The sequence below is a fragment of the Hippoglossus stenolepis genome, chromosome 12 (assembly GCF_022539355.2).
Source record: "Hippoglossus stenolepis isolate QCI-W04-F060 chromosome 12, HSTE1.2, whole genome shotgun sequence".
Taxonomy (NCBI): Eukaryota; Metazoa; Chordata; class Actinopteri; order Pleuronectiformes; family Pleuronectidae; genus Hippoglossus; species Hippoglossus stenolepis.
Window position 1 is genome coordinate 13,890,433 of NC_061494.1, and position 22,715 is coordinate 13,913,147.

General features: G+C 41.7%; 1 protein-coding gene across 4 annotated transcripts in view; it reads left to right on the forward strand.

Moving 5' to 3' along the window:
* march8 (membrane-associated ring finger (C3HC4) 8) overlaps window positions 1-22,715 on the forward strand; it is an 89,286-nt gene that overhangs the window by 39,359 nt on the left and 27,212 nt on the right. Inside the window, exon 1 of one of the 4 annotated variants that reach the window (XM_035172407.2) lies at window positions 11,354-12,164. The exons of the other annotated variants lie outside the window; for them this stretch is intronic. Within the exon in view, the coding sequence (XP_035028298.1) occupies window positions 12,135-12,164 (30 nt within the window). The 5' untranslated portion in view covers window positions 11,354-12,134. Of the gene's footprint in view, window positions 1-11,353; window positions 12,165-22,715 lie in introns of those variants that run through there. 4 annotated transcript variants of the gene reach the window in all.

Genomic DNA, 22,715 nt, shown 5'->3' on the forward strand with positions numbered 1-22,715 from the left:
TATCGAAGTACATACAGTACGTAGGAACAAATCAACCACATGACTGAAAGCTGAAACTACTACGCTACGATACACAAAGATGCGATGACACAGAGCTGAGCCAAGACAATGGTGTATTAGTGGCCGGTGGAAGAGGATCTGCTGCGTTTCTCCTCGTGAACCACTCAAAGTACTCTGGCTGAATACAAAACATATAGGCCACAGCTGATCTCCCAGGGAGCGGGATCACTCTGCTGAACAAACGGCTGAAACTCGAGCTGCGAAAAAAGGGGGCACTTTGTGTTTATCAGGAGAACTAGTGCAGTGTCTGTTGTAAAGATGCCTGTTTGGAATGGGCTGTTTAATTGGCTGCAGTTTTGTTTTTCTGAAACTGTAAAAGTAACCTGCAGTAATTGAGCCGAGTAAAGAATTCAATCTGCAGAACACCAAAGCTGCACCAACGCTGCTGCACGAAGAGCTGTTCACCTGTTTATTCAAAGTTTCAAAGAAGTTCAACTCAGTGCACAAAACCCTGAACCAAAGAATTAGTTACTGTTGCTGTGAATACTCTGTTGCTGCGATCGAAGAATTCAATTACATTAATGAGCCCCTGCTGTCGCTGCTACAGAGCACTGGTGACCTTTTTATTCAAAGTTCATTATGATTGAACGTATCGCGGCTCTAAATTTGCATCAAATTCAATACTACACTTTATTGGTCCCTTGACGATACGCATGCCAAGTGTGAAACCGATAAGATAAACATTTCTTGAGATATGCGAGTCACATGGAGAAGGACAAACAGAGATTTCTGGAATTATCAAATAGATGTAAACAATGACGGCACGTCTTATTTTTACTAACCAGCTTTCCCTGAAATGCCTCACATACCTAAATAGGGTGTTATGTCTCTGAAATGTGCATAAAAAACACCCAAATCAGATCAGAATCAGAATTCTTTTTATTGCCAAGTATATTTACACATACAGGAAATTGCCTTGGTGTGGTTGGGGAAATCATAGAGGAATGAATATCTAATCACCAGCTAATGATGGTGATGTCTGCGCTTGTGTAGGTAGCTGCCAGAGACTTCCCTGTATAGACGCTATACGACTATAGGCTGAGATAAAGGAGCGAGCAGCTCATTAGGTATAAAAACTTTAAGGCAAGGTTGTTGTTGTAAAAGGCCTTAAGTGTGATGAGAGAGGGAGGAAGAACGAGCGGTGGAGAATTGCTGTTTAAGCCAAAAGATGTCATCAGGAAAGCTTCACCATCTGCTCCCTGTTTGAGAGTTGATTTCAGTCCCATTTCATGTGGAAACTCTGCTCTTTACCGATGACATTTGCCTTAAAGCTGCCGGCACACAGACTCCGAGCTGATCGGGCAAATATTGACAGGGTGGAGGGGCGATCGGAGCAGCGAATGGAAGGAGGTTTGACTTAATGGTGCGTTGGTGGAAAATGTTGATGAAGAGAGAGGAGGTAGAGGCGGATGGGGAATAGCAGAACATGTTTCAGATGTGGGAGCCAGCTGGGAGCGATGGGATTTTAACTCCATGTTTATCATCTCAGACGTTATTCACTTCACGCTGACTCTCTCCTCCTAAACTGAGGTGGAGCGGATGATTTCAGAGAAAGCGAGGCCTAATAGTTATGGTGTGATATGCTTTTGCAGTTTCCTTTCACAGAGGCAACCTTTATGTCCCGTTTTAAAAAAAATGATCTGAAGCAAGTCCCATCAGCATTGTGAGTCCTTCGCAGCTGTGACATGGAACAATCCTGTGCCATGCCGTCCACATGGAGATGAAATGGAGCAAACGCGTTGACGAGCAAAGGGCTAGTTAGCGATAGAAACCGCGACCTTGTCTCCTGTCGATCAAGCATCACGTCGGAGGTGACGATCTTGATGAGAAGGTGGAAGGATGTTTGAGGCTGCGTCCTGCATCAGTGGGAGTGCGTTGAGGGATGTTTGCAGCTGAGCAGAATAGGGGAGGGCCCTGTTACCTTGATGTCGAGGTCACTGTGTGCAGGGGACCGTCACATCTCATGTGTTGTAAAGATGTCCGCATGACTCACCAGAAACCCCCACTGCTGCATTCAAACTGAAATACCTGAATAACACTGCGTTAATCATTGCATTGCACTGTTTCGCTTTGTCGTGTTAATGGTGCTCATACTTTGATAAATTCCCAATAATTAGTTTGGATGAGCAAACTTTTTAATTTGGTAGTAATTATAAGTGAAATGGAGGCAGTGTAATTACTACAGATGCTACACTTCCAGTTCATTTCCAAATGCTAAGATAATGTAACCATTAAAAAGAATGAAACTATTCTAGTCAGCCAGTGCGCAGCAGTTATAAGTCAGTGTTTAAAGAACACACACAGTGTCTACGTTATTAGGTACACCAGTAAAAAATTAAACCTATTTAAATTACTATGCTTCAATTTGTAGATGGAAAAAATGTTGTACTGATAATTATCAAAATAAATGTTTCTAATCCCTTGTAACTTACTGAAAGAGTCTGTATCCCCTGTAACCTTTTATAGGAAAGAAGGATCCCTTCCTTGGGTTTCTTGAAAGGCGTTATATAAATTCAAGCTGTTATTATTCACTACATAATGTGAAATATTCACTAAATCACATTTGATGGTTGATCATTATTATGATGGAGGTTGTTGTACATTTTGATATACTGCATATCCACCCTGGTTGGAGAAGTTGGTGACTCTGTTTAATGAAAATAGCAATATAATAGCAATGCATTATTATCATAATAAAGATTATGATAATTGTTCAGGGAGGGAGTGTTTAATGAATGGCTATCAAAGGCCTCTGGATTGCGAGACAGAGTTATTGCTGTGCGACTTATGGAGCGAACATAAACATAATGCATTAAGAAATGTATTGAATATACAGTTTGCAATAGAGAAAAGTGCATCCTTTAAGTTTTGCAAGGATATTGTAAAATTAAGTGTTTACCTCAAGAAAAGTTTTTGTTTTGAAGTTGAGTTTAGGGTATGTGCAAGACTGTCAGCAGGGGGCAGTAGAGGTGAGACTCGCTGTCCCTTTATTGCAAATTGTTTTAATGCTTCTGATGTGTCACAACATTTGCATTAATTTAATCTGTGCTGCGTCTCAACCTTTTGGGTAAAACTAGATTGCAACCTGCCTTTTAAATCAGTTCTTCAGTCCTCACAAAAGTATCTTGAGAGACTTTGTCCTAAATGTGCCCTGTTTCCTCCAATAATTGATAATAAGCGATCTTCAATCTAACTAGTTATTTTTTGTCATTGCAAACAATTATAGCAGTTATATCCAGATATATTTGAGCTCCCTGTTTTCCTCCTCTCATTGATATTTCAAGCTTGTGGATTTGAGCCTTCTCAGCTATTCAGAATGCAAATGTGAACCTCTCAATGAATTGCTGGCACAAGCCAAGTTAAGACGAACAGCCTTTAAATGCAAATTGCTGCCGCTACTACTCCGGACCGTGTTTATCCGGGAGCCAAATGAGACTGGACCTTTAAAATGTGGATTGAAGTGGGAGTGGAGGACAGAGATTCATGGCTGCATCCTTCATCCATCATCAGTGCGTGCCGGTGGGTGTAGAAGAGGCTGCACATAAATCCAAGGTTACTCGCTCCAGGTAGCTGCAGTGGAGTGAATAGCTGTAGATCCCACTGGTGCTTGGAGCATCAAAGCTTCTAATGCTACAAAGAGGCTGAGTTGAAGAAATGAAACTGTCTGACGAGTTTGTGTTTACTGTAGCCTTTTGTTCACTGGCACCACAACACCTCTGAGGAATCGGTCCCCTGATGGTCGGACTTAAAGGGACCATTCATACTTCCTCTGTGTTTAGTCTTTCGTATGAAGCTGCATCAGAGTGAAATCAGGTTCAAGTCTGTGCCATGTCCACATTACATCACCACCGCCATTAAAGATGGGCTAATACTTTTTCTCTGCATTCTCACTGAGGTTACTGGCCCATGGTTTGAAGGCATGGACAGAAGGTTGAGATGCAGGAGAGTTGGCTTTTGTGACCTCAGGGGTGTTTGTCTGCCAGGAGCACCCCCCACCGCTGAGAGTTCTCTTCCTGCAGGGAAGCTTCTCATGACCCTAAAATCCTGATCAGATCTCTGATGAAGGTAGATTTATAGGTGCAGCTGCGGCTGAAGATGATATTGTTGTATTTCAAGTGTTTGCATGTGTTTCTAATACCGCCCCAATCAGTGTATTTGCAATGCAGACCTCTCCACCTGTCTGGGGGTCACTAATGGTGCGCCATCTGTTTAGCAGCAGGTGATGACTGATGATGTCATAGCTAGTGGCCTGAAGGGAGCGAGGCGGGTGGAAGCAGGGATGCATTAGTGTGCATTTGTTTTTTTATATGAAATACTGAGATCATCTCTGCAGGGATGCACATGGAAACCATAAGTTCAACATAGATCTAAGGAGAGTTTTGAAAGAGATGGCTGGATGTTTGTGCAGCCTTTGAAAAATCCTCAGTTCTGCTTTCCAGCAAAGGCTGAGAAAGTCTGAGAACTGGCCTTAAAACAGTTTGTGCTGCCGTCTCATTTGAGAACGACATGATCGCAATCTTAATTACCCTCTTCAGGCTGCTGATGCTTGTGGGAGACAGCTTAGACTCTGCATTGATTTTACTTCAGACAATGCATACAGCCGTTGTAATTACTCCTCATGTCAGGAAGCGAAATTAACAGGTTATATTTGTGGTCGTTAAATACAAATACATTTGAACAAAAGAGGAAGCTAGAATGGCCAAAAGTTACCCCGACATTCATTCAGGCATAAACTCCACCTTTATTTTAACTTGGGAATGACTCATTTACAATACAGCACAGAAAATAAACAAAACATTCCAAGACATCAAGGAAACACGAATAAGAAACAGAACGCAAATGAATCAAGGAAAACAAATGGGTCAATGCAGTAAAATAAGATTAGATTAAAAACTTAAATCGCCTCAAGGATAAAAATGTGTTGAATTTATGATGTGTACGTTCCATGTTGCAACACTGACCTCACTGGAGACTGGTGTAAACATGCAGATGCTACTTTGATCCATATGTTTTGATCATCACTCCCTTTTCTACATCCATTTTGGCTACAAAGGCACCCTGAGCAAAGTTTTCAGCACAACTATCGACCCACATCCTTTAATCCCTGTATTTGACGTCAGACCTGAAAAGTGTGATCGGCCTCTGCTGCCCTGTTGGCCCAATGTTTAATACTTTAAAATAGAAAGAGATTAAAACCTCAGTTCCATATCGGGTGGATCAGGGATGTTATGTTACATCCTAAAATTTACTTTGAGGGGGATATCTAAGTTAAAAGTGTAAGATAAGTTCACGAAGGTCTGGATGTCTCTTCTTATTTAATGTTGATACTGCCCAAACTCTAGTAGCCGTAGGGTCAGAGTATATATGGTGAATATTGTTGAAGCTGTTTATTTGTGTTTCGTATCTTTTTTTTACTGGTCTAGCACTTATTTTTCTCTGTTAGATCTATAGGACCTGGGAGTATTGAGTGGGAATGGGATTTGCCAGGTAAAATAATTCAAGGTGCGATTTATACACGTTTGAACTGGCAATTTGAATTAAATAAATAATAAGCTGAATTTTGCGCAGGCTAATCGTCTGATGCCAGAGATGTCAGATCGTCCAGGTCGCGCCTCGAGAGTTTAAAAGCACAACGAGCTCGGTCGCCGTGACTCTGTGCCGCTGTCTGCATCAGCTTCATGATAATAAGCTAAAAACAGGCTTAATAGCTTCAGATGACTCATCTCGTCCAGCGCACACTCACATGGAGGTTTGATGAAATTAGAGAATTTTCTCATTCTTAATCCTGAGAAGCATTTAGGATTTATTCATCCACCCTGAGTCTGTCGTCAGCTTCTTGTGTCGTCTGCCCTGCTGAAATACTTATCTAATTTAGAAGGTTATCGCTGGCCCCAGGTGCTGATGTGGATACAGATACAGTTAATGCTTAAGCCTGCACTGTAATTGCTGTAGGTGCTTTTTTTTTTTAGTCCATTTGTCCAAGGGCTGATAAAACCAGACTGAACAGACATTAAAAGCAGACATGAAAGAGGAGAGCTGTTTGGCTGCTGGCCCGCACATTTCTTCAAGGTGAGGTGTGTGTGTAGGACTGTGGATGTTTTTTGCACATGTAATAACAAACAATGAGCTCGCGTCGCAACGAGTGCGGAAATCGCTTAAGCCTATAATTCATGGTTTGACCATTTATCCGTGGGGCTTCAGCCTCCATTGTCTTATTTGTTAGAGAAGCAGGTTTGTGATGGGAGAGGTCCACATTTTTATCCCCGAAGCAGCAGAATAATTCTTGAAATTGTCTCTCTTCTAAAACTGCAAAGTAGAAATACTGGTTGAGGACAAATCTGAGTGGAAATGGGTCATTGCTGCTAATGTGGAAAAGAAGCTCGCACTTCAACTGTGGTTCTCACCAACCGCAGTTAAAGTAATGAGCCTTGATCATTGCTTGATGCTCCAGAATGAGGTGAACTCAAAACTAGACTGGACAAGAGGGAGGACATTTACGATTTACGCTTCATTAGGGGAGTTTTCAAACATTGTTGTGGCCTTTTCAGAGAAAGGACTTTTCCCTTGGTTTTTCTTTACGTAGAATTAAATTCCTTTTTAGACATGCAAAATGTTACGGAGCGGATGTGTGTAAGCACAGATGTCCGAGTCAGTTGCTCCGGACATTTTCGGGGACTTTACATAAACACAATCACTTCCTCTTTGTGTGTGTGTGTGTGTGTGTGTGTGTGTGTGTGTGTGTGTGTGTGTGTGTGTGTGTGTGTGTGTGTGTGTGTGTGTGTGTGTGTGTGTGTGTGTGTGTGTGTGTGTGTGTGTGTGTGTGTGTGTGTGTGTGTGTGTGTGTGTGTGTGTGTGTGTGTGTGTGTCCAAAGCTTAGTCACAGAGCACAGGCCCATCTGGCCCTCTCCACAACACAACTGGTCTTTTTGCACCTCGAGAAAAAAAAAATCTGAACTTTCGTTCCACAACCTTTTATAGTGGTGAGATCCACAATAGCAGTTTATTGAATAATATCTAGTTGCATGAATGTATTCTTCTGTATTAAATTAGCCAATCACTTTGAACTTCCTTACTTTAGTGAATACTGTCTTTTTTGCTCATTTAGATTTCATTAACAGATTTTACAGCTCAGTCACACACAGTTTCTACTGTGTTGTATTGTGGTGGAACTGTTGTTCTAAAAAAGGCGCCGTGACCCCGTCTATTACCATATTTACTCTAAGTACAATGTGTTCTTCTCTGTGCCATAACATTGAGTCACTCACTTTAGTGATACAGAGCTTTTTCTCCTCTGCACTGAAGTCTGCAGCCGGAAAAAGTATTCTGCATCACGACTGACGTTTGTAGATTACGCCGCTTCAGAGATGAACACTGTGTTCATGTTTTCATCAGCGTGGACAGATTGGTTGAGAATTCAGTGAATAAAATTAAACGTGTCTGACATAAAAGTGGCGGCTCAGACTTGTTTAAAGGAGACATTATGATTTTTTCAGTTTTTCTTTTTCCCTATAGGTTTTTTAAAAGAAATGCAAGGTTAAAAAGCCCAAAGTAAACAAAACACTGTACTTGAAGCTCATGAAATGCAATGAAATGAAAAATTATGGGTAAATAAGGGCATGTAAAGATTTTCAAGTAAAAACCCAAATTAAAATGATGAACCTGAATATGAGAATAATATGTCTCCTTACAGTAAACACAACTAGGTGTTTGGATGCTAGTCCACCTTTTGACATCCATTCTCATCCACCTGCTATAAGTTCAAGCAAGTCAGTTTTATTTATTAAGCCTAAAATCACAAATTTATAAAGGAAAAAGCTCACATCGTTTAAAATGGCAAATTATAAAAACCTGAGTAAAGGACAGTGTTTTAGTTTTTTTTTTACCTCCGCCAAGGTGTTTTTTTCTGTTTGTTTGTTTTTTAGCAGGATTATGCAAAAACTACTCAACTGATTTCCATGAAACTTTTTTTAATGGTTTGAGATGACCTAAGGAAGAACTCAGTATATTTTGATGCGGATCAGGGGTTTGGATCCAGGTATTCTTTTTCACTTTCTTTAACATTGCAAGCGTTTTCTTAACATTTTGGTGGATTTCTCAGGGAATAATTCATGAATCTTATTGGAAAAAAATCAGGCATGTTTAGGGGACTGATATTTATGAGTGTTTGCAGATCTAAATCTAGTGAATTTAAGTGTAGTTTCAAAAGGAGACTGTTGGGCCTTAGCGGCGATATGCGTTCTTAATAATGCATTTATTTTCAGTCATCCATGGGGACTTGTAAGTGTGCAGCTCAGAGTTGTTGTTGTCACCAGTGTGAAAGTCATATGAAAGAATTTAGTATGTCAAACACAGCCGTCCACATTCCTGTTGGCAGCCTCACAGATAACTAGAGATAAGAGATAAATGTTGCCCCCAGAAAGAGGTCACTTTAAAGTCTGACCCCACTCTCCGCTTCTGCTTGAGGGCCCTGTTGATGGTCGCATGTGCTCACAGCAGGAGCCCCTCCTCACAAATCTCCATCATCTCTCACAGGTCGAGATAGATGAGCTCCATTGGGTGTCAGAATTGAAGGGATGGCGAGATAGGGGGCAAGAGGACAGTGGGTGTTTTCAGGGAGCTACAGATCAATAAAACTGCCTGAGTCAGCCACTTATTCTTTTTTGGAACAGTGAATTGATGGTGTTATAGCGCGGACGTGCTGCCGCAGTGACGGCCCACTTAATGTTTGTGTGTTCTGGTCTGAAAGCACAAATATACGAGTCTCAGATGCCATCCTCCAGTGCATTACAGAGATGTAACTGACAAGGCAACGCTCCAGATCAAAGCTGATGTGCTTACACTTACAGCAGATGAGCAGCAAATGATTCCAGTGTAGGTAATAGAAATAAATTCTCAAGAGTTTCTTTCATTTTGCTTCGAGGACATCTCTCTTCTTCCTCCTTCTCCATCTTTTGCCTCCTTCTTTTCCATCTCTCCCCTCCTTCTTCTCCATCTCTCTTCCTCCTTCTCCATCTCTTCCCTCCTTTTTCTCATCTCTACCCTCCTCCTTTTTCTCACATCTCCCCTCCTTCTTTTCCATCTCTCCATTGCTTCTTCTCCATCTCATCCCTCCTTCTCCATCACTCTCTCCACTCACCCTTTCTCTTTAATTTGAAGTAGATTTGATTTAAAAGTGCAGCAGGCAGAAAAGCTGGAGTTGCACTTATCAGTATGCATGACTGTATTTGAATATAAACTGAAAAGGCTATTACAGCTCAATTTCACGCCCATGGGATATCTGACATCTTTCTCACTGTCAGGTCTCTCTTTCCTCTGTCTGTCTCTGTCCCTTCACATTTTGCCTCATATTTCTGTTTTCACCCACCAATCCTGCAACAATTTCTTTGTCCTCTCAGGAGATGTAGCCCCAGTTTTTGCATTTTATCAGGACATCTGATATTTTTCCAGTTTTTGTCTTTCCTCAAGTGTGCTATATGGTTTTTGTAAAAGTTCTGCAAAGTTAAAAACCCTAAGGTCCACAGTTGAAGGAGCTCATCACCTCTACAGAAAACACTGAAGCTCCTGAAACGCCTCGTCAGTTGTCTGGCTGAAGGTTATGCATCATTGTTATGTCATGTGACATCACATTTGCATAATACACGCCTAGCCACTAGATTAGTTGAACTTTAACATATTACCTGATACGAGTTCAAAGTATACTTGTATAACTTAACTTATACAAATATAAATAGGTGCAAAATGCTTAACAAATTTACATTATAAAATCATATAATAAATAAAACTACAATTATTAAACATAAAATTATTTTCAGTGCTGGAAGCAGTTGACCAATCACAACAGAGTAGTCCAGCTTGCCAATCAGAGTAGACTGGGCTTTATCGGGTGGACGGCCTTAAAGTGTAGTGTAATTAACTATTGTACTTATTTACACTGGTGAACATTGGATAAACCTTGTGTCAGGTGATAAATGCTGTTGCTGTTGCTGTGGTGGTGTTATCATAAGTCCATGAGCCGGGCTGGTGGACCTGCTCTAAGTCTTTATTTAGATGCTAAAGATGTTAAGCAGTGTTTCTCAATGAAAGTAAAGTGCTGCTCAGCTCATTATCCAATGGAAAGGACCTGATGTGTCCTCGCTGTGTAGCCAGAGAACACTGTGTCTTAGTGCTTTATTAAAGTTTTCCTCTGTGACTTTAACAACACTACCCCCTCATACACACTCTCACACACTCGCACCACAAAGATGGTGCTAGTTGTAAGAAAAATAGCAGAATATCCACAGATATATCTCTCTGATGCCTCTCCCTTTTTTAAGCTTTTGTTCTCAAAGAGATATGCCAGATATACACAGAACATATAGTCTGTCACTTGGATAGATTTTATAATAGAAATATATATAAAAGAAAAAAGGAAGTGGTCTGATAACATCAATGATTTATCTGCTAAATGAAATGGGTTCTTCCAGGTCCAGGCTCCATCCCTCTACCAAGTTTGGTGGAAATCGATTTTAAATAAACAGGTGAAAACATAACTTACTTGGCAGAAGTAAAAAAGACAAACAACAAAACATTATATACAACATATATATCAGTAAAAGATCATCCATTGTTACTACAGATCTTTGACTATATAAAGATGTATGACATGACAGCCCCCAAAGGTGAAGCCAAAGTGTCTCAATCACCACCTGGTGGCTGGCTCCAGTATAGGTCATACACTTGGCCTTCCAGCTCCATGTTAGTGGATGGGACATGTTAAATACATTTTCCTAAAATATGGTTTCTGGTATATTCGTACATGCATGGGTGTTTGTCCAAGTGCTCATGCTTCTCTTACTTGTTTTAAGTTAGTTTTTTTTAAAGCTGTAAAACACAGTATGAATCCCAAAAGTTCCCTTTATTAATATTATTATTAGCATTTACCTCTGGAGGCAGACTCATACTGTGAGGGATTGTTCACATACAGTACATGTACAAACCATGTGCCGATGACAGGCCAGTGTCTTGCTCCGTGTTGTGATATTTTTAACAAACGGGCGTCATTGTTGTGAGTGAATCACAGTCTCGTTAAAAGCTTTAAATGCTGTGTTTTATTAGTGAACCTCAGCCTGCAGTCATCTGGAGAGTTGTCCAGCACTTGAGTGATTGTAGTTTTGTAGCTTTGTCCTTGAATACAGTTGTGTGGATGTGTGCAATAAATAACCCTCTTGTCAGTTCTGCTCTACCTCACATCCCTCAGAGTCTGCAGGGGATTGGTGGAGACTGCAGTAATGTCCTCTCCGATTGGTGGACGATGATAGTGGGTTAGAAGAGGTTCGGCGGCTTCCTCTTTGTCCTGAAACAGTCTCAAATTCAGAGCGAGGGGGCTGTGTGTGGTGTGTAGTCATTGCAGGACAGGCTTAGATAGGGTTAGGAGGAGGTACTTTAAGGTTAAGCCGGGTGTGCAGAGCAGAGTGGGTCTATTTAAAGGACACCACCTCCATCTAATGAATGATTCAACAACATGCAGTTTGCCCCTCCCCCACATCTCATCAAGATCAGCTGGAAGAAGTCGTAGCTCGGCCAATGGGATTACAGCACCGGATTGACACTGTGTGTGTATCTGTGTGTGTGTGTGTGTGTGTGTGTAAACCTGGACAAGCAGCAGCCGCAGCAGCTCTGTGTGTTTGTATTTGTGCGTGTCTGTGTGTGTGTGTGTGTGTGTGTGTGTGTGTGTGTGAAGAAGATGTAGGGCAGTCGCTTGCTCTCCCTCCCTCAGCCATCTCTCTCACTATCTTCTCCACTGTCTGTCTTTGTTTCTGTGCTGCGCTGCCGTAGCTGCAGTCGCCACGGTGACGGCTGCCTCTTGCTCTGCTTCCGTATTTGCAGAGGCTTGTCTCTCGCCCTCTCCCTCTCTCTGTCTCTCTGTCTCGGCTGACATCAAGGATTTACAGAGGGGGCATGTAGCCTCCCTGAGGAACCATTGTCTGCGTGAGGGTCTATGTGAGTGTGAGTGTGAGTGTGAGTGTGTGTGGTGTGTGTGTGTGTGTGTGTGTGTGTGTGTGAAGGAGAGGTGGAGGTGGCTTCAGGATCCAGACATGAATTCCTGCTGGAAAATGAAGATTCAGGTACAGAATACCGCTCCCGATTGTGTTGCTGTGGTATCGCTCGTGTTGTGCCTCATTGATGGTGCTGTTGTTGATGTTGTGGTTATTTAAAACGTTGCAGCCTGCACCCACCCTGAGGTGTATGCTCTACATCCTGTTTTAAAAATAAATACCCAAGCCTTGCATTCTATCTCCATGCATAGATGATCGCATTCAAGACGTGTGCAGAGAAAAGAGGACGATATTAAAAGGAACAGGCGGCTCATCGTAGTTTCCATTCAGTGGTTGTTATGGTGAGGCCTTCTGTCTCCGTGGTGATGGCAGTGAGCTTCTGCTGCAGTAGCAGAAAGATGAAAGAGTTGCCAAGAATGTGTGGTTTTGTCTTTTAATGTGTGTGTGTGTGAGTCTGAGAGCGAGCAGCGGATAAATGGAGAGCAAAATGGACAGAAACAGTCAGAAATGATGTGTCTGTACATCCTGTCAAGCAGACAGTATTAGAAAGTCCCAGACATTACTCTCTCTGTGTGTGTGTGTGTGTGTGTGTGCATGTTATGTTTGTTCTGCAAGGCTTTTCGTATGTTTTCCTGTTATCTCCCTTGCATTCTGAACCCTTCACATTCAGTGCATGTGCCATGTTATGCATGACATTTTCCATGCAGTGTTTGTTTGTGTGGTTCAGAGAAGCATCTGCCACCTCTTCAGTGTGAAAGGTTGACCCACTTTCTCCTGTGCCTCTGCCCTTTGTTCAGTATGAGTGGGGGGGTGTGCAGAACTACTGTACATCATAGGCAAATATAAGCTTGAACTTCCTACAAACACTGTTATCTTGAGTCATTTCCTCTTTAAATGAACCCTCTGTGTTTCAGCTCTTCAGGTGTGTTGTCACAGTGTTTGGGTATAGATCACTGCACTGCATGAGATGGTAATATACCATATCTCATCAGATTAAGTGCATGTAAACTCATTCACCCCCTCTGCTCCGAGATCTGTCTGTTTTTCTCTCTGCTCGCTCACTGAGCCTCTTTGGTGCGAAAGTGCAAATGCAAAGAGCAGCTCCTGCACAGGGCTGCTGGTGCTCTGTTTGTTTACCAACAGATGCACATAGGCTCATATAGAAACACATATTTTTGTCCACTCTCAGTCCACAGCTTAGCATATCGCATCATCGACTGATGCACCAAATCACAGAGCTTTGTGTCAAATCTGCAGCTGGGAGGGAGGGAGGGGGAGATTAATGCAGTCACATGTCATGGAGAAGCTTAAAAACTGTTGGACAGGGGGGACGAGGAGTGGACGGAGGGACGAGGTAGAAATGAGGGAGAGGTATGGAAGAGTGAGATGATGGCAGTTGCACTCATAAGCATCATCGTCTCTCCTTCTGTTTCTTGTTCCCATGTGAAAAGGCCTGTTTTTAACCTATTAAGACCCAAAGTGCTGAATAAAGCACATTCCTAAACCTAAGTGTCGTTAGAATACCACAAATAAAGCCCTAAGGGTCTTCTGAAGCGCTAACAGAAATGCAAACGTTAACAAAAACTTTAATATCTCAGCCTGACATTAAATCAAAACATTTGATTGCTTAAACATTTGGCTTTCATCGCCCAGACCCCCTTCTTCCTTCTCCTCCTGCCTAAATATCTGTCCTACCACTTAGACTGTCAGTCATAATCTAAAATGCTACTTTAAAAACTTTTCTTTGGCTAAAAAACATTTTCCATAATGTATCAGTGAATCATGATGTATTTTATCAGTCACATGTCTTGCATGACATTATTGACACAGGGATAAAGCTTGTAAATGTGAAGCTATACACGCGTTTATGTCGCCTCTAAACATTCGACAGAGCTGATAGCTGAGGGCTCATGCAGCAACTATTCATTTCTTACGAGATATTTTGCTTAAAATGTTGAGATAGTGTTTTTAAATCCCCAGATGGCACCAAAGCTAATGCTCCCCAAGCAGCTGCTAAGTGCTACCAGCTATAAAGAAGCTATTTGCTGGACTCAAGCATCAAGCTGTTATTGGACTCTTGTCTTTACTCGGCACTACAGTCTGAGTTTCCCATCTTGACTAAAGTTTCGCTGGATTAATATTTTATTCCAGTCCTTCAATAAAAGCGCTGGTCGGTATTTCTCTCGTTTCCTTCGCTGAGGCGACATCTTGGTTTCTGCGAGCATGTGTCAGCTCCTGTGAGCCTGCGATTGAAGGATTACATCACAAGGGACCAAGGGTTCACACACACTAATGACGCAGCTAATTAGAAGGCACTGTGCCGAACTAATTATCTATAGCTTGACTTATTTCACACAAACCGTAAATAAAACCTTGTGTCATGTTGAAGAGTGCAGCTAATGAGAAAGTCTGGGTTAACTGCACAGTCGGGTAAAATATATCAGCGTATCTTTGGATCTCCTGCCTGTGTGGTTACTCTACGTCATATTTGACTTTTCCTTAATCGTCGTCCAGGACTGACCTCTGGTGCCTCTCGATGTAGGTCTCATTGATCGCCTTATTAGACACAACAGTCAGAACATGACGCCATGCACATGGTCCTGCACTGATCATGATGGTCACTGTCACTCCTCGCCATATCCTGTTTGGACATGTTGATGTAATTATGGTCAAGATGAAGAGATATGAGGGACAGACGATGAGGAGGATGAGGAGAAGGATGAGGAGGATGAGGAGAAGGAGGGGGAGGAGAAAGAAGAGTGGAAACCACAAGCTCACATCCTGTTGATGAGAGCACAGACAGACATGCATGTTCACACAGTGGCTCATGTAAAAGCTCGACTTGTGCACAACCACAGACTCTGCACTTTACATGCCACACACACACACACACACACACACACACACACACACACACACACACACACACACACACACACACACACACACACACACACACACACACACACACACACACACACACACACACACACACAGAGAGAGAGATCATCCCTATTTGGACTCTGCATTGACTTCTATTCATTGTGGACAGCCGAATCAAAACCTTAGCCCAAACCTTAACCATGACCAAATACTATGGCATCTGCAACAGATGGTGAACAATGCAAAATAGCCTTTTAAAAGCCAGTGTTTGGTTTGTCCCTTCTGAGCTACTGTAGAAACATGGATATGCAACATGGAGGGCTCATTTTACGGTAATGAAATTATAAATATATTATCAGGTGATTATATATGAATGAAAATATGCCTATAGTTCACCTTTAACATAACCAGAATTCCCATCTTACCCCTCTAACCTTAACCAGTAGCTGGTTTGCCTCAGGCTTTGGTTCCCATGAGATGTTACAGGCTGACATTGTGGAGCTGCACTATTTCTAATGCCTATTGTGTAAAAGAATTTACCCTCAAATATGACACAATGCCTTGTTGGACAAAACTCTATCTCAAAAGAATCTCAAAAAGGTGGTTAACTCTTAACCCTTTTTTTTGTGCCCATTCTTTTAAGTGCATGACCTTTCTGTGTAGCATCAACCTTTTCCTCTCCAGTGCACAGTTTTCCTCTAGGTCTGGTGAGATGTCTGTGGTTGTCCCAGCTCTCAACTGATTGTTCTTATCGTGCATAGTTGAGATTTCTCATCTGGTTCTGGTCTCCTCCTGCTCAGCTGCCCACTCACACTCTGCCTGCATTTCCTTCTCACGTGGCCACTGGATGCTGACAGGGACAGGAAACCCCTTACAGGCTAACTTCCTCTCCTGACAGTGGCATTTGGATATTGCTTTTGCAACACGGATGTCTGGCTGTCACCTTTGAGGAAGGAGGAACCAGTAGATGCATCGTTTCCTCTGACATCTTTCCGTTTCTCAAATATCCCTGTGTGAGCATGTTTCTGAACAGCAGCTGTATTTTTCATGTTAACAAGTGTGTTTGTAATGACCCACTTGACATCGCTGGCACTTGATTTGTGTGATTCGAGAGAAATTTCTCTGAGGAGTTGAGGCTGTGCAGACGAATCTCAGTCATCTCTGTCAGGAAAGGAAATGTTGTGTCAGTTTGTCTGCAGCAACTTGTGCATTTGAAAAAATAACACACAAAAAACAGTGGCCTCATTTTTAGATCTGAAGGATCAGCCCTAAGCAGATCATGGGATGCTTATGCCATTTATTTCAGGGAAAGCTCTTCACATGTAAACACTGTCCTCTGCCATCTTCTGCAGGCTAAAGCCTCGCTCTCTGTTGTTGTACCTGGACATTCTCAAGATTTATTTCCCCCTTTTGTAGCTTTATGGTTGTTTAGCTGAAAACAAAGTGGTTGTGGTTGCGGCTGCTCTCTCCTTCTCTCCTTCTCTCCTCCTTTCCTTTCTATTTGTCCACTCGTGCTGTCAGGAATGGCAAAAATATTCTCATAACTACTTCAATCATGCTGCTCATTTTAGAGTAAAGCCTTGAATTAAAGATGTGGGCTCTGAGTGCATGCATGCATATGTTTTCCTGACACGAGAGAACATAAAATGCAGCAAGCGGTCTGAAAGTGAAATCTTGCGTGCAATGTAAAGCCGTATTAATGGTTTCATGTAAAAGCCGACATGATGTTGCATTCATCTGCGTCAAAAAGCACACGCCCCTCACCAGAGGAAAAAGAGTTTCCTGAAAGTTACACATTGATTTCCACCAAATGATCATAGAAGTACAACTTTCCACTTCTGTCGTTACAGAAATAGCTCAAAGGCTCCGTGCACCTCACAGAGGATTGTCACTTGCCCCGGATGATTAGATGTCGCTCAGGTTGAAAGAGGGAAGAGCTAACGGTGGTCATTATATAAGGTCACCAGACTCCATGCACTGATAAAAATGACAAGGGTGGAACAGGTCCCAACCTGGCAGGTGCAGCAAAGCTAAAAGGAGAGTGAGGACAGAGTGTGCACAGGGCCCACACACTCCTGGGAAGAGCTTTAATCATCCAACATAAATACAATCATGTGTGTGGGTGTGCGGAGGCTTTATCACAGACATGTTTCAGCTTTCCATGCTTCCAGATGCTCTTGACGTTGCATCAAAACTCATATAGGCAGGTCTCGCTATTTGGCAACTACTGCGGGTAGTTATTTTGAACCCCAACAGCACTTTCAGTGGTCACCAGGCATTTGAAACTACATATTTAAAATCCCTATTCAAATCTAATAACAGCTTTAAAAGTTTGTTGAATTTGTCCCAAAATAAGGTTTAAAACACTTAACACTTGCCACAGTTTCTACTTCCACTGTGCCTGCACAATTGTTGGCCCCAGTGCAACAACATGATTATTGGGTGCAGCTCGGTTGTCACAAAGCAGAGTATTGATTTATTGGGGGAAGGGGCTGGATATGTGTCATCCAACTGCCCCCTTTTTTATGTTACAGACTTTTCTATTCAGGATTGACATAGATTCTCATATAACTGCTCTGGTTGCCTGTACTCGCACAGTATTAAATGTTTTTATGTATATTTATTCTGTTTACTTTTAGATTTTAGCGTTTTCACTTCTGACTTTCAACAAAGTTTCACTCTGTTCAACTGTCAGACTGGTCCCAAGGTAGAAAGACAGCATTTTTAGTGTTTCAGTTGTATTCTGTAATCTCAATTGTTTCAGCATTATTTTTATGATAGGCAATCAAGAAACTAATCAATTGATTAAAACTATATAATAACACTTTCATATTATTGCAACATCTCACAGCACTAGACGTCTCTGAAGGCTAATTTTGCAGCGCAGTAAAACTTGTGTATAGTATCCATCGATTCATTATCTAAACTATTCATCCTTTGAGGGTTGCAGGGGGTTAGCTGAGCCAAATCCAGTTGACATTGGGCGAGAGGTGGGTTAAACCTTGGACAGGGACAAACCATGAACATCTGCAGCATATGGGAAACCATGAATATTACAAACAGCCCTTGATTCTGCAGAAGCTCTTAAAGACGGATGTGTAGTTAAGCTGCTGTACGTTCAACTGTGATGATTAGGGAAAGAAAAAGCTTCAGTTTGATGGAAGAGTTGTAGTATGTAATGAAGTTACAGAGAATAAGCAAGAGAGGAAAATAGAGAGGGGGAAGTTACACACACACACAGAGACCCAGTCCTGTGGCCATTAATTTCCCTGATTTAATTCCTGCGACAGTCACCTCATTACCACTGCCTGATAGCTATCGTTCATTGGCTCATCTGTCTCTAGCTTTGTGTGTGTGTGCCTCTGCAGAGTAGGAGATGATACAGTGAAATTTTGGCCTTTTTTCAACAGAGTAAATGCCATATAAGACAAATCTGTAAGTGTTCAGTAAACACAGCAGAGTGCTTCTCACTGTAGAAAACACTTGAATGTATCTTATAGCTCAGTGAAGATGTGTGTGTTTTGCATTGACTCTACACAGGAGCCAATGCTTAACATCATTTGTGTTGGACTGAAGCCGTTTTACCGAGGTCTTTGTTAAAAAGCTGTTTATTGCCCTGAATTTATGTTTGACTGGTTCTACCCGTCCTTGGCCCTGCTTCTTTACTTCCTCCTCTTCTCCTGAATGAAGACGCTTTCACACATCCCACCAATCATCAATCCAAAAGCTGTTTTCTTACTGTGTGATTCCATTAACCCCTGGAAACAGGTTGTCTGTTAGTTTAGCAGATTGTGGAGCTGAAGTCTGCGATTGACTCTGAGGCAGAGGAAGATGAGTTGTTTCTATAGTAATTATGCCTTTTAGAGTTATTTATATGCATTCTTTGAGTGGATGCGTCTGATGGTGGATTTTTCCATTAATGGGGTCTGGACCATAATGCACTGCAGCTAAATGACTTACTGTCACTAAGGATCACTCGTGTTGCTCTTTCTCAGCCAGAAAAACGAACGTGTGCTGTTAATATTCAAGTGTCACAGTCTCTCAGGCTGCTTTTCAGACATGTCATTTTCCTGACATTTTCTGGAGCGGCTGTATGTGAGAACACAAATATCAGTTGCGAACATTTCCCAGAAATTTTCCCCTCAGTCCAATAGCAACATGTTGGAAAAATGTAAGAGTGAGCGAGTATCCTGGCGACTGGCCTGTTGATGACGTTTCTAACACACACAAATATTGCCTGTATATCACTTTTGACTCTTCACGTTGATTTTCCTCCTGCATGATTTACCCAGTTGCCATCAGCTTAATATACTGGAATCTTTCCTGTTGTTGTGAACGGACAAGCTCCTGCTGTGTTCTGTAAAAGATACTCTCTTAAAGGTCCGGACCCAATTTTCCAGACATTTTCCAGTGTTTATGTCTGAAAACAGCTCATCACTCTTTCCACTGGAGTCAGTTACAGCAAATGAATTCAACATAAACATCTTAAACATGTACATGCATACAATACACATGAGAAATATTTATTACACTTCACTGACCAATCTGTCATAAGTTCGTTAAAACTCTCAATCTCATGAGAAGCAAATGTTCCAGGTGAGGGGTTACAGTCTTGACAAGCAGCTCTGATTTGCGTCCCTGACCCTTCATGTGAAATCCAATTTCATGTCTGTGCCGGGACACCGAGTGCTGCTGGTACAGGCCAGCACAGATGGTGCTCTGAGCGGCCATGTCTGACGAAGAGTCTCAGGTTCATACTCTGAGAAGCTCTTGTCCTTAAAACACAAACATATCTTTATGCTCGGCCTCTGGCATGACGCTGGTGTGAAATGCTGCAAAGACCGAGAGGAAGCATCTGTTAACAAGAATTCACTTCACTAATACGGAATGAGTAAACAAAATATGGCTTATTTAATTGAAATAAAACTTACATTGTACATTATCTGTGGTTACATTTAGTGTTTGTCTGTATAATCACATAAATAATATTACTGTCCCGGCTATGAGTCAATTAATCAGTTCGTTGATTCACAGAAAATTTATAATTTCTCAGTTTTAAGGGTAAATGCCGAACATTGACAATTTTCAAAAGTTTGCCTTTCACGTATGAGGAACATAGCAGAGGACTGATCGGGTCAGATGCATTCACAACAACAGGGAATTTGTCAGGAACATTCAGGCGAGGAGTGGCATCTGGGTAGAGCATGCAGGAGGCAGAGCATAAAATCTGCTTCACGCAAAAAGCTCTCGGGTCTTGTTGTCTTTCCAAGTTGACGTCTTTGTCGGCATCTGCTATACGTCTCTTTCATCCCGAGAAATCATTTTATTCTTTTTCTTTTTCAGTTTTGCGTTGCATGTTTGAAACATCAACACACCCACTCATTCGCTGTGAACCTTCTAGGCATTTTCCTCCTGTATTCTCATATGGGCTGTGGTGGAAATCTGAAAATGAAGCGCAAACAACCAAATAGTTTTAGTAAATTTGTCAAGCAGAAGCTTTTGCAAAAGGATCGACCCAGAACTCTGCACAGCTCACTCTGTGTTGATAAAGATGTTGATGACAAACAAAGTCATTTTTACGGACTTATAATGAGAGAAATGACCTTGGATGAAGCAGGTGGTTTCACTACCCGTCATAGGGGGGGAAGGGACACCAGATAAGGAATGAAGAATCTCTACCAAAGAGCTTTTGGAGACTAGCTGAAAGAGAGAGAGGTTACGTGAGGGTGAAATTTCCACGACTTGGACATTTTACTTGGGGTCTGGCAGGAAAAGTTTCAGAAAATATCCAGCACAACTGACTTGGACATTTGCATTTTCACACACAGCCCCTTCACATACAGCCCCCAGGAAAAAGGATTTAGGTGCATGTCAAAGCATTTTTCCAAAACCAACATATATTTGTGGATTATACAGAGAAGATACTGTCTAAGTCCAGTAGATAGAAGTGATATGAAGAACAGACACATTTCAAAGAGTTGAGGTTAAATTTCACAAAGGTTTTATCTTTTGAGATTCTTCCATGAAAGTAATGGTCCCTGTGGGCCGAGAACAGAGCCCTGAAGGACAGAGGAATCCCTCTCACTGTGACCTCTCCTCCTCCTTCGTTCTCTACTAAGCTCCTTTTTTTTTCTAAACCTCAGGTCTTCAGAGTCCAGTCTCAAAGTTGTGTTATCCAGGGCTGGGGCTCTTAACAGACCCTCAGAGGAGGTGGAGAACAGCGGACTGTGAAACCAGAGCCCTTCTTTATCAGAATTATGCATGAGCCCAGAGGAAAAATACAGGTCCTTTATAGTCTACAGTCCCGGTGGCAGCGAAGGTGACTTCTAGACCTCTTACTGTCAACGCATGTTGGGAGAGAGGATTTTTAGAAAAATGGGGTTAGAATGAAAGAGAGGACACATGGAAATGGTGTTGATGTATAGTCCCGCCTCATCTCCTGTAATCTGTCCTCAGCCTCTGTGCTCTAATCACTAGTATCTATGAAAGTCATCGGCTCATTTGCGACCTTGTTATTTCCAGAAACCCTCAGTCTGGGCAAATCTGCTTGTTACTCCAATTTTTTTTCAATTCATTTTTCCAAGAAGGAAGGATTAAGGGCAAGGATCATCAATTTGGTCTATTCTTTAGCTGAGCCTGTTATCCCCGGCAGTCATCTCCTGTGAAAAGTCACTTTTCATCCTCTTTGGCAAACTGACAATTGGTTTGCTGCACAAATTGCACCCATTGAGAGCTGCATTTACCATTTTGTGACATTGTATTGAAGATGTAATGGCAGATATCTGATTCATATTAATCCAGTATAGAAAGAGACAGGGATTGGCTTCTCCTTGCTGTCTGCAAAAGTACAACTGACAAACTTTAGTGGTTTTTATGCCTCAGGCATCGTTTTTCCTTTCCATTCTTGAACACAATATCTAAGAAATGCCTTTTGGCGAATTTCTTCCACTGTGGCACAAATGTTCAAGGATAAACTAATTAGAATTTGGTCATTAAAGGTCAAAGTGACTGCAGCCTCACAAAACATGTTTTTGGCCAGTACCCAAGAATTAATGCCAATTATAAATAAATTGATACAAATGTCTGAAATGGATAAAATGCTGATTTGGTGACATTTTATATTCAAACAATCAAAGGTCAGATTTACTGTGACATCATTATGATCTGCAAAAATAATTTTCTAGCCGTTATTCAACAACCTTACTCAGAAATGATGATTACCAAATTTCCTGCAACTTGACTGGTTGGTAGAGACATAGAAGCACAAGGCAGTAATTCAATTTTCTATTTTCTATCCTGTGAACTTGAATCCTCTTGTGTCTCTCGTCTTTATTTCCAAGTACTGAAATAACTGATTGACTATTGGATGGATGATCACAAAACTTTAGCACAGATATTCCTGCTTCCCCTGGGGGATGAATTTCAATCCTTTCGGAGATCAGTTGAAAGTTTTAACTTGTTTTTGCTTTATGACAAAATACCTGAAGTTTTCTAGAATGGAATTCCCAGTAGCTCCAGGCCCGAGTTTGTGTTCAGCGCCAATTAGTAAATGTTAGCATGCGGATACATTAAAGTTGGATGTTTACATTGCCACTGTGAGTGTGTTAGAATGCTGTGCGCTGTATGATGGGTGAAAGCCCCAGCAGTTAATTTATGCCCCATCCATGCCTTAATTTGTATATACAGTTAAATCACTCTCTCGATTTCCATTTGTAAGGCCTGGTGTGACCCCAGCAT